This window comes from Charadrius vociferus, unplaced genomic scaffold, assembly GCF_000708025.1.
Source record: "Charadrius vociferus isolate BGI_N301 unplaced genomic scaffold, ASM70802v2 scaffold142, whole genome shotgun sequence".
Classification (NCBI taxonomy): domain Eukaryota; kingdom Metazoa; phylum Chordata; class Aves; order Charadriiformes; family Charadriidae; genus Charadrius; species Charadrius vociferus.
This window is the reverse complement of record NW_009647025.1, coordinates 559,628-571,415: the sequence shown is the minus strand read 5'-3', so window position 1 is coordinate 571,415 and position 11,788 is coordinate 559,628. Positions and strand designations below refer to the sequence as shown.

The 11,788-nt window shown below is 43.5% G+C and overlaps 1 protein-coding gene across 1 annotated transcript; it reads left to right on the top strand.

The window, feature by feature from the left end:
- The first annotated feature begins 288 nt into the window (after positions 1-288).
- On the top strand, positions 289-11,582 carry PNLDC1 (poly(A)-specific ribonuclease (PARN)-like domain containing 1). Its single transcript, XM_009895536.1, is given in 19 exon segments — positions 289-338; positions 455-528; positions 1,496-1,529; positions 1,648-1,670; positions 1,673-1,767; positions 2,476-2,564; positions 2,856-2,956; positions 4,304-4,383; positions 5,398-5,535; positions 6,348-6,417; positions 6,673-6,758; positions 6,986-7,041; positions 8,124-8,191; positions 9,061-9,114; positions 9,331-9,373; positions 9,941-10,040; positions 10,494-10,669; positions 10,842-10,940; positions 11,510-11,582. Coding segments are annotated over 19 exon segments (1,509 nt in total).
- Positions 11,583-11,788: the final 206 nt, after the last annotated feature.

Genomic DNA, 11,788 nt, shown 5'->3' with positions numbered 1-11,788 from the left:
CGAAGGGTGGGGTAGGCCGTAGGGCGGCGGGCGTTGAGGTGTGTGCGAGCAGGTCATGGCGCTGGTGGGTACCAGAGCAGCGAAGGCCGAAGAGTGAGGGTCGTCCACGGGCTCAGGGCGGGAGTTATGGGGCAGGGGGTACCGAACCCACGGATATACTGCCGTGGTGAGCTGCCCTGTGGGCTCGGCAGTGAAGAGGTGTTCCAGACATCCTCGTGCTGATGAAATGTCCACTTTGTATTTCTGTCTTAATTTTGTGTTCTTGCCCCCCCCCCAACAGCCCTCGATATGGAGTTCACTGGCTTACATTCAACTGTCCCGCAAAATAACCAGCCCAGGTAAAGCTGTTGGAGCGTGAGGGAGAGTCGCTGCTGTAGCTCTGGGAGAACAACCCCTGCGTTGCAAACCTCCTTGTGTCCCGCTCCCCTTCCCCCAATCCCGGTTTTGTTCGCAGCCTGTTCGATTCCCCTGCGGAGCGGTACCGGAAGGCCAGGCAGAGCGTCCAGCGTTTCACTGTTGCACAGCTCGGTGAGTGCTGGTCCGGCACAAAAAAACATCTCCTGAGGTCATGGTGGTTACCTGGCCTTTCGCCAGCTGGCCGGCCCCGCGGGTGGCTCTGGTCTTCAGTCCCTTCATTGCACAGACGCTTGTTTGCCTGTGCTAGAGTTCGTTCCTCCCCCGAAGTTTAATACTATCAACTTTTAAATATTTTAAATAACATAAAGTCAGGTGGGCCATATACTTTTTACTGGTCTAAACTTGTTCACATTGAAAGATTGCAGACACAAATACAGGGTTCTTAAAGCAGGCTGCAAGTAAGAAGTAGGGGACAGCAGCTCCTATTCAAGGCTGTGTCATGTGATATAGCGTAATGAGTAAGGGGACTGGCAGAGGAAAATGAATGGTGGCATTTCTGATATTCCTAAAATAATAAAAAACTCAACACAAGAAAGGGCTGGTGGTGGTGGTGATGGAGAAGGGCTATTGACAGTTAAGAACCAGTTAGAAGTCAAGAAACCAGCTCCAAAACTGTTTAAAATATTGTTCAAAGCCTTAGGTTATGTAAGGTATTAAATGGGTTTTTTAGGAGTTAATAGAAAAAGAAACCAGAACCTAAGTAGTAAAAAACATGTTTCAGTCCTCTGTGGTGCCTGGCTCCTTCCAAACGCTTCTGTAGCGTAGTTGGACCCACAGACCTGTGTATACATACTTGAAGATTTTTGTCACCAACTTGGCTCTTGTCACCCATTGCTCAATTCTATTTGTTATTTAATCACACGGCTCCTTTTCCCACTTAGCGCTAAAAACTCGTCCCTGGTCAGCTCTTGGGGAGGTGGGGAGTGGCCTGGCAGTTCCTGTTAAGATTTGCACTGTGGCATTAGTGGAAAACACATACTCCATCAGGGAATCCCCACATCCATTATCTAAATTTCACGGTATCTGTGGACATCCAGCTAAACATTGCCATTTCAACAGAGGTTTCTCTGTCTTGCAGGGCTGGCAATATTCTCAAATGAAAATTCAAACAAGTAAGTATAAAAAAGCAGTTTTATAATAAAGACAGCAGTTGAGGTCTTATGCAGAATTCTCTTGGGAGGAGTTATTTCTTTTAATTATCTTCTAGAGAGATTTTTCTTTTCATTGTAGGTATGTGGTACATTCGTACAACTTTTCTTTCCCTCAACACTGGGAGTTACGGATGTCGAATTCACCCTCTCCGCATCTAGCATTCAGTTCCTGTCTCATTATGGCTTTGACCATAGAAAGGTACGTAGTCTCTCTGCCAGGAATCTAGAACAGAGGAAGTCTCTGCAATTACAGCAGAAATTAGGATTAATAGCCCTAAATGCTACGTTTCTGGGGTAAAAAGCATCTTGCTAAAGTATGAACGCATCACGTGGTTCATTATCAACAGGGCGAGCAAGTGCTGTTTTTTCTGAACTGTTGTAGAGGTTTGCCAGCCTACGACAGATTTCCCCACCTCAAAAAAAAAAAGAAAACCTATCCCTGGTGAGCTGAGGAGTTACTAAACAGACCCCAGTGGGAGTCTTTACTAGCCATGAAGGTGGGCAAGTCTCGGTTTACCTGCATCTTACATACTGCCACGTTTCCCATAAAATTCAGACTGTCATCACATAAGAGCACTGTTCAGCAGTTTTAGACAGGAAGCATTGTGATATCTTGACGCCTGAAGTATCTCATTAAAGGAAAGGTAAAAGCAGAGCAAAAAAAAAAATTGATCACGGTTGACAAAAATCGTTTTCTTTCCTCCATACATAAACTTGTCTTCTTTTATGTAAGAATGCATCTCGGATTACCTACCATTTGTATTTTTGAAGAGGATATTCTAAGAATGAGGAGCATCAGCATATTCCAAGCATGCTGGTTTTGGACCTGGCTAACCTACTATTCTCTGCTTTCCTGCAAGAGAGTCCAGGGGAGAGTAACCAACCTGGCGTTTTTCCCCCTCCTCAGTTCCTTGAAGATGGAATCCCATACATGAATGAGGTACAGGAGAAGATCTTTAGCCAGCATCTCTTAGCAGGTAGCTCGGAAGTCAGCAGGTGAGTGCTATTCGGAGAGGTGGATCCTCAGTACTGACTGTATTGACAGCTCACCCTCACTCAGATCACGTTTTGTAGAAACGTGAAAGCCTGTTGGTCTGAATGCCTCGCTGGAACTGTTCCAGTGTGCTGTGGTCTGTCTGAAGAAAGATAGAGATCCCATGATGCAACCTGGAGAATAGAGTGAATGTTGGGAAGTGATGCTTTTGCATTACCATGGCAAGGCACAAGGCTCCATCTGTAAAGAGCTTTTTCTCACACTCTGCCTCTTTCCCCCCAATCCTGCTTTAGTGCCCTGAACAGGGATGTGCTGAAGAAGGCTATTGATGAAGTGACCTGTTGGATAGCTGCAGCAGAGGAAGAGGAGTCCATGATTCTGCAGGATCTGAGTGGTATGAGACAAGATGCCTCCCTTAGGCACCTGTGGGCTCTTGAGTGGCTTCATCATTTCTCCTGCACCTCTAGGGCTGCTATGGACCTTGGTGTCTGTTCTCTTAAACTGCTCTGTTGAGAGTGAAAGCATCTCTGTTCATCCTGCCTTTACAACTCTTTGCCCCTGGCTACACCTCAGTTCCTGCCAGGCATTCATCTCTGGGCTCTGCTTTTCTGCTCCATTGGGCTGGTGGGTCTTTCTGTAGTGGAAGTGGGTGTCTAGGTGCTTGGAGCATGCTTTGTGGTAACCAATTTCCATTTTGTGCTGCTTCAGGGCAGCAGCTGGAGAATTCATAGTTGCTCGGGATGAGGACAACTTTTGACTTGTTTTAAATCCTGGGTGATCTGGTTTTTGTTTTCTTCCCCTTGGAGAAGGGAAAGGCAGGTCTCCTTTCCGAGTTTGTTCCTTCTCATGTGGAGCAACAAGGAGCCCCATGGAGACACATATATATGCTGGTGGGGATAAATGGGCCATTTACCACCTGCGTTAGCTTTTGGGAGCACTATAGCAGAGCTGAGGAATTTCTGTGCTGTTTTGGAGGATCTGAGGGACAGGGAATTGTAGTAGAGAGTAGTTTGTATGTTTGCCCACAGAAACCATATCTTAATCCTTTAGGTCAGGGAATAAAATACAAAAAAGGTTAGGAAGGACAGAAAGTATTTAAGGCTTTGTCTGTTGATGCTTTTTTGCAGAGTGTGAAATACAGGGGGTGGGGACTGTGCCCTGTTAGGTATCTGCTGTGTCAGCTGTAGTAGATACAATACTGTTAATTTAATAAGGTCTGGCAATGGTGAGCCCTGGTGACAAGAAAGACGTTTATTTAAGCAAGTAATAAGACTGATTAAGGTGTCTTTTTGTATGCTGTTCAGAAGAGGACTGGGTCAGTTCCTTACCAGCTCTGGGGAAAAAATGCGTTGGTACCTCTCACCTGTGCTTGGCTTCTGGGTGTGTTGCTCTGAAACCTTCCAAAACCACATACAGTCTCTTTCATAGTAACCTTCCTCCCTCCGCTTTTCAATGAGTCTTTTTCTTTCCTCTGTGTCCTCACAAAAGCTTATTTGTCTGAAATTCTCACTGTGACTTTTTTTTTTGTTTGGGTTTGTGGGGTTTTTTTTTTGTTTGTTTGTTTTTTCCCCTTGTCATTGTGTATAGTAATGTACCAAGGTCATACATTCAGGAGTGTTTTCTGTACCCTGGGGGAGAAACATCTTGTCAGTCCTTCTGTCTAGAAAAATGTGTTTTCCTAAATTGCCTTATCTGCATCTCTGAAGTTTTTACTACTTTTTTTGTTTTGTTTCTGTCTTAGGCTATCAGATGTTTGAAGTTCAGCTTGTTTTGAGAAAGGCTCTCCAAAATGTTTGGACACAGCCTCTTGGAGACAAGAAGGTAAAATGGGAAACGTGGACCTTTTGAAAAGAGGGTTTCTATCTAGATGGATAGGATTGGCATTCTTGCAGGGACTCTGAAATGTTGCTTGTACTTTTAATGAAAGGATCCGGGAAGAGGAGAAGACAATGACAAAGAAATGTTCCGGGAAGTGTTGATTGTGGAATTCTAAGAAAAGGGATCCAGAAAACTGAGTAACTTTTGTTTCTGTTTGCCCTGTAGCCACAAAATACCTTCAGCTGGAAGTGCTTGTCCTTGGGGCACTTCTGGAGGTACCTTCTCTGCCTCTTCAGACTTTGTGGGATCTCTCCTTCGGTGCCTCCACAAGAATGTAGAGGTTTTAGTCTTTTTTTTTTTTTTTTTGTGTGGTTTTCCTTTGCTGACTTTTGCCATGTAGTTGCTTTGAAGACTTTTGCTCTGTCTGTTATATGGCTTGCTGTTTTGCTATTGGTATTTTATATTTGGTGCAATATTTTCTGAATTAAACCTATGGCTGTGCACTTACCAAAACATGAGTATGTATGAGTCAGTTGCTTAGAAGTAAATTACAGAAGTCTTTTTTTTTTTCTTTTTTGCATTAGTCCTGTTTCATCTGATAACCAGTGTCATCAGAGTGACAGATTTACCCAGCCTTCTCACCTGAAACATAGTCTTCGGGGACTCAGTTTGCGTGATTGCTGTTTGTTTCTGTTTTACGGTGCCATGAACTTACTACACTGGTGTCAAGTTACATTGAATTATGTTCATTTGCGCTCAAAAAAACCTGTGGTATGAACTATCCTCTTAACAAGAGAAGCATTAATATGACACCCTTATGGCAAGTCTCTTGTTTCTGGGGCACTGATCTTTATATGGAAGAGAAGTGAGGCAGTCCTGAGGCCCCAGGGGATGCACTATTTCTCCATCCTTCATAGCCTAGAAGCTGAACTTGTCCTCAGCATTACTGAACCCCAGTAAGCAATGTACATACAACTAGCACAGGAGGCTGATACACCCAATGACTGTTCTTTTCAGGTAATGGTGAAAAAAGTGAGTCCACAGCATCGCCAGCTTCTGGAGAACTCTCCTTATGACTACTGCCAGAAGGAGCTCATTCTCCTGTCTGCCCGAGGCTTCACCAACCTCTTCCAGACACTTGTTAAAGCCAAGAAGGTAAAATGCCTCATCCCTACCCTCATTTTTCATCTCTTTTTCATTTCCTACACCGGATGTAGAGGGATGATGAAAGATAAAGTAGTCATTTGTATTAAATTACTCAACTCATTCAGTGTGATTGTCCTGTTTAGTTCTCAGTAAAACTGAGATGAATTCTTAGATTGCAGCCACGGTTAGAAAAAACGAGCGTTAAACATTACATCTTATTGACCAGGTCCCACTCCCAAAGCATCTAAGAAATCTGAGCAGATTCTTGCCTTCAGCGTTAAACATTACATCTTATTGACCACTCCCAAAGCATCTAAGAAATCTGGGCAGATTCTTGCCTTTTGGGCAAGTTATGCTTTTCAGCATGTGACAGACCAGTTTATTGGACCGTTGGTCTGATTATGTGTGGAAATTCTTATGTTCTATATGCAGATTATTAGATTAGTTTCAGTTTGAGAAGACTATGGGTGATGTGCAGGCAAAGGCTGTCCCTCACCTTGTGAGTGAGCCTATAAATCTGATTGCTGGAAGATTCTGCCAGTGTTCAGCTGAACTGAGAATCCACCTGGCTCCTTAGGTCCACTCAAACTAGAATGCTGCTGAGACAAACACCCTCCTCAGAGAGTCCACAAGTCTGATTTCCTGAAAGCAGTAGTCCTCCTGTGAGTTCTGCAGCCTGAATGACTTTTGGGTGAGCGTGTGTGGATGCTGTCTGCCAGAGGAAAGGATCACAGCTGTTGAGCATGCCGAAAATTGGTTATGTCTGAGCTCTCTTCAAAAATATGCTCCAATGGGCCGTTATGTTTGTATTCTTCCCATAGCCCCTGGTGGGACACAACATGCTTATGGACCTTATGCATCTTCACGACAAGTTCTACAAGCCCCTTCCAGGTAACGCTGTAGATAGCTGCTGTCCCCAGGCTGCTGCCTTTGCAGTGGGGACAGAACAGTAAGCACAGTGGTCATTCGCCACCCCAGCCACCCACAGTGCTTAGCAAGCAGCAGTGCTAGGGGCCTCTTCTGAGCTCTAACTGCTGCAGCAGTGCATTGTTCCTCTGACTTCACCTCTCTTTTTTACTCATTTGAAATACCATTGCCTTTTCCTCAGTTTTACAATGTCTTTCTCCACATCTGTTTTGCTTTCAGAAAGCTACGAGGAGTTTAAAAGGAACATTCACAACCTGTTTCCTGTCCTCATAGACACCAAGACCGTAACAAAATCCATCTGGAAGGTGAGATGCATAGGTCTTTTTGTTTGGAGTTAAAGCTTGTCTTTCACCCAAAAGAGAGGATATCTTTCCTCAGTGCGCTGTAGTTACAGACCTGTGACCAGTTCTCAGTGTTGCCCTGAGACATTCTGATTTTTAGATCTCATTTATGAATCCGTACTACCAATAAATGAGCTTGCTTACCACGAGGTCTGTCTTGGTTGGTTTTCTAACATGTTCTTCTTTTATAGAAATGTCTGTTTCGTCATGTAACTAATCTTTTGGAGGTGTATGAGATTTTATGCAGGTAAGTGGTGGGCTGTAAAGCCTTCAGCAATCCCTTTTCTTTTCTTGGGAAAGATACTTCAAAGTCAGTCATTTCATATGTTCATATTTTCCCTCCTCCCAGATGTTGTTCAGCTGGTTTCTTGTCTTTCTAAATTTAAGAGCAAATGATCTGCTTGTTTTTCTTATAAAGTAATCGTGCAGTAAATTACTTGTTCTAAGTCACTTCTTGTATTGTACTACCACTGCTTCATTGGTTATACATTTGGCTTGCAGACAGCCTTACATACAACTTTAGAGTTGTATGTTGCTTATGTCGTGTTATGAAATGAGTGAGTTTCAGTTCTCGGTGAAAATGCACCCTAATTTCAAATGCCAGCTCCCAAAAAGAGCTGCACCGAGCCCAAAGCAGTAATGAAATACTATGGAGCACAAATGGAGCAAATTAGTAGATACCGTATCTAAAGAGCTTAGCCATGATGTTGTAGAAGAGTTCTCTTTTTTACACTACTTTTGTGGATGAATTGTTCTCATGTCAATTTTGCTAAGAAAAGGAGAATTTCGCCCCTTTCCTCTCACCCCTGCTCCCAGGAAAGAGATGCAGATTTAGTGCTTATAAAAACAGTACTGGGATTCTGGGTGGTTTTTTGTTTGTTTTAGCAATTTCAGACTGCAGATTCTCACTAGTTTTTATGTTTGTTTGCTCTTTCTTTTATTTCTGTCATTCCGTGGGTATCAGTTTATTAATCTGTGCTCCAGAGTTCCCCGTTCAAATAGAACCATCTAGTCAACGCCTTTCCTTGGAGTTTTCCATTGATTTTTAGTTCTGTTCAAATTTTCTGTATGCAATTGGAGCAGACTTGCTGCTTAGAGGGTTTGATTGGGGAGGAGACTGAGGAATTATTTAGGAGTTAGTCTTCAGGAAGAGAACTGGTAGATATTATTCAGTTAGGTATCTTAGCCTTTTCTTAGAATACTATCAGAGTTTGTTTTAAAGTCTTCAATAGCTTTTTCTGAAGTGAAGCCACAGGTCACTAAACAACAGAAACTTGTCTCTAGTGTAATGAGGAAAGACAATAATCTTACACATCCACTTGTCTTCAGCAGCAACCTCAATCCCAAAGATTCAGCGTGCCCAGTGATAACTCTTGCAAGTGACTGCTCAAGATACGGTATGTTCTTAAGCAAATCTTCAAAGTCAGAATGCTAAAAAGGGTTTCGTTTTACTCTGTGGATGTCCACATGCAAAGCATGAGCGAATGCTGGTGAGTCTGCTGAATTTGCACCAAGCTGCCAATACACATTTTTGTCCAGACCCAAAGCCTGGGCTCCCAAAACGTCATGTGTTTTGCATGTCCCTGATAGCTGCTGAGGGTAATGCAGGGCGGGTTTACGTCATGCTGCTAGCAGAAATGGCATTTTCAGTAGGCTGGGCTGAACTGAGCCTGACTTAGGGCTATGAAGAGTCGGTAACCCCTGGAAGGGGCAAGGGGAGGTGGGAAACTGGTCCAAGAATGGAACATAGTGGCAGCTAATGGCAGGGAGGTCCCAAAAAGTAGCAGGCGTTCAGTGGCTTATGCAGGGTTAGTGGTGCTGTATGTGCAGGAGGCTGTGTTCAGTACATGGTGTGATACTGGCTGCAAGGCAGACGTTTCTTGGCTTCTCCTGACAGCGTGGTGTCCTGCAGCGAAGGGCCTCTTGTGTTTTGAAATGGTTCCCATATCATCAATAACGTATACAACACAATTTGGTTTAGATCGTCATGAAAGTTAAATTTTTTTCATGTGCATCTCTCTAGGCTTTTCAGCCATTCGTGTAACTGCTGTCTTTTTGTTGGTATTATTTTAAAATGCATGGTAGAAGAATAGACTTTCTATGGGGTGTAAAGATTTCAGGATGAGGAAGGAATCAGAGCTGGGGGGGGGTGTGGAACTCCAAAACAGAACAGTGGATCTTACAAATGTTAGGATTATGCAGTGGAGCAGTGTTCACAGTGTGCTAAAGATGTTAACTCCTTTTTGCTTTTGTTGGACACTCACAGCTGTGAAGAAATCTCCTCACGAGGCAGGCTATGATGCATTTCTCTGTGGTTCAGGTAAAATGCTTCTTAAACGCTTCAGAGTTTGTGTTGGGACTTGGGAATTCCTTTCCCGATGCTAAGAAATATTTGTTTATGTATGGACTGTTGCTCTTAGTAACTTAGCTGCACTTTGGTGAATTTTTGCTTTCCGTTTGTTTAGCTGTTTCTTTAGCTTTGTTCAGTTGTTTCTTTAGCTTTGTTCTAATGCCACCTCGTTATTCCTCCTTCTAGTTCTTCTGAAGTCAGCTCATTTGCTACTGTGCAGATCCACAGAGTGAGTGACGTTTAAATGTTTTGTGAAAATTGCATTACATGGATGAGTCCTACAGAAAACAGTTGTCAGTTTGCTCTGGCTGACGTTTTGCAGGCTGGCCTTCCTTTTGGATAAGAGAAAGTGTTATTGGAAATGTCACAGTGCTAATTAGATTTTTATTTTATAAATCTGAAAGTAGTAGCTTTATGTCAAAGCTGACATTTAAAAAATGAAATCAGGGGCCAAGCAATGGCTCAGAGGTTGGGAAATGACATTATGACTCCTTTATCCTAGAACAGGCTCTCTCAAGTTCAGTTCACTTGGGTCAGGGTCAAATCATTTTCCATTAGTTTCCATTTTTGAAATCTATGTGATTCAGTGCCTTCTGCTAAGTTTGTAAGAGGCAACTGTTCAAATCCCTTCCCTTTGCTTGCAGCTTTTTGACTTCTGTAGGAGATACCGAGATCCAAAATACCTATTTTGTCACTAGTTAAAGAGCTTCTTCAGGAGCTCTGTGCTCCAGAGGCACTGTGCAGCAGTGCAGCGCTGGAGAAACAAAACTTTGTTCCATTTTGTTTTCTGATGTAGTGATGCAGTGGAGGCTGATCCTTCTTTCTCTCAGTATCTCACCGTGTTAGCCGAGTATCTGAACAAAGTGAATTTCATCCGAGGTGGTGTTTCAAGCATTGTGCGTATGAATTGCAGGTCTGTGACCAGTTTGTGGGGTGCGTAGGTCAGTAGCCCAGTTGATGGCTTCAGTAGAGGAGAAAAATCCACCAGTGGCTGGGCCCACCACGGCAGAAGTTGTCATCACACAAATGACACAATTGACCTTTCAAAATGGCAAACGAGTTGAATTTCTGCTTTGTGAAATGTATTTATATTGTCATCCTGTAGGATGGCATTAGTCAGTTTATGTTGCTGTTTCTCTGGTGGTTTCTCCGTGGTAATCGTGACAGTTTGCTTTTATGACTCATGTTTAGAAGAATCTTGGGACAAAAGAAAAATAATTTTACGCCAACAGCTGTGTTGTACAAGCTGTCTTATTTATGTGTCACGTTTTGAATATTTTCTGATTATATTAGTAGTGTTTCTATATTATTTCCAAACTCCAAATGTCTCAGTGTTGTACATTTTCCAGAATTTTTCTGGGGAAGACGTTTCCTGCAAACATCCCCCTGCCTTGGTTGTCCATGTCCGAGGCTGGCCAGGGCTGAATGAAAGGCAGATTTACAAAGAGTTTAAAGCTCTTTGTCGCTTTGACGTCAGACAGCTTTCAAAGAACCAGTTCCTTCTGCTCTCCAACAAATTTAAGCAGTAAGTGACTGGAAAGTCTTAATTTCTTGTCCCTTGATCCTCTTTGATCCGAGTCTCCATCCCACCTTCCCTCTGCTGTGACAACTTTTAGATAAAGAGATTCCTGTCCTGAGCTGTGGGGTGCTGTAAGCAACCTGCAAGCCACGGTTGATGACATCTACTTTCATTCCAGTGTCAGGCTGGTTCTGCGAGATTATAAGCATCACCCTCATCTGCGGGTTTCCGTCTATGGCCGCTGGAGGCACTCTCCGCACGTCAGCTGCCTGCTGCAGTGAGTTCCCGAAATCACAGGGACAGGGAAGGGGAAAAGCATTCGTGCCTCTCGGGGTGCCTGGCCCCGTCGCAGCAGCAGTCTGCCCCTCTTTTGCAATGTTCTTCTGCCAGCCCTTCAGGAGAACAAGGGGTGCAGAAGCAGGTTCGCTTGCTGACTGCTGGGTGGCAACTTGTAAGCTTTCAGCCCTGGGCAACTGGACTTTAATTTTGATTAACTGAGTAATGTTACTCCATGGATAGCACGAAGCCACGCATGTGCTGTCATAACAGAAGGAGGGTGATCTTAATGAGCGGTAGTGCTAGCTCTTAATAAGCTTGAGGAGAGAGAGGCAGTGTCTCCCAGGTGTGGGATGGATGTGTGTTTATTCTACAGCATAGCCGAAAGCTCGGTAGTAGGAGAGAATTCCAGGTTCAAAGTGCACCCCTCTCATGAGGCTGTGACAGAGATGCTTGTGAAGGATGAATTTCTGGCCTGACACAGTTTGGAAAAGAATCGCAGTTCATAAGAGCAAAATTAAGCCCTAAATATAAGTAGCCTAACAGCATTTTATTATTCTTGCCTTTTAGAGTCTCTGGTATTGTGGCACTATGGTCTCTCTTGGCCTTTGTACTCGGAGGAGCTCCTTGCTGTTCATTGTAAAGGACTGCCTTACAGATGAGACATGAGGAATGCAGATCTTATTTTTTTTTGTGTTTGTCTATGCTTTGTTTTGTTTCATTTCATTCAATAAACTATGAGAGACAAAAAAAGCTATGAATAGTGTTTTTAATTGCTGCTCTGGAACTGTGTTTTTAAGGAGGATGTGTTGGTTTCCAGTTTGTGGTATTTTGTAATCTTTTCAAAGC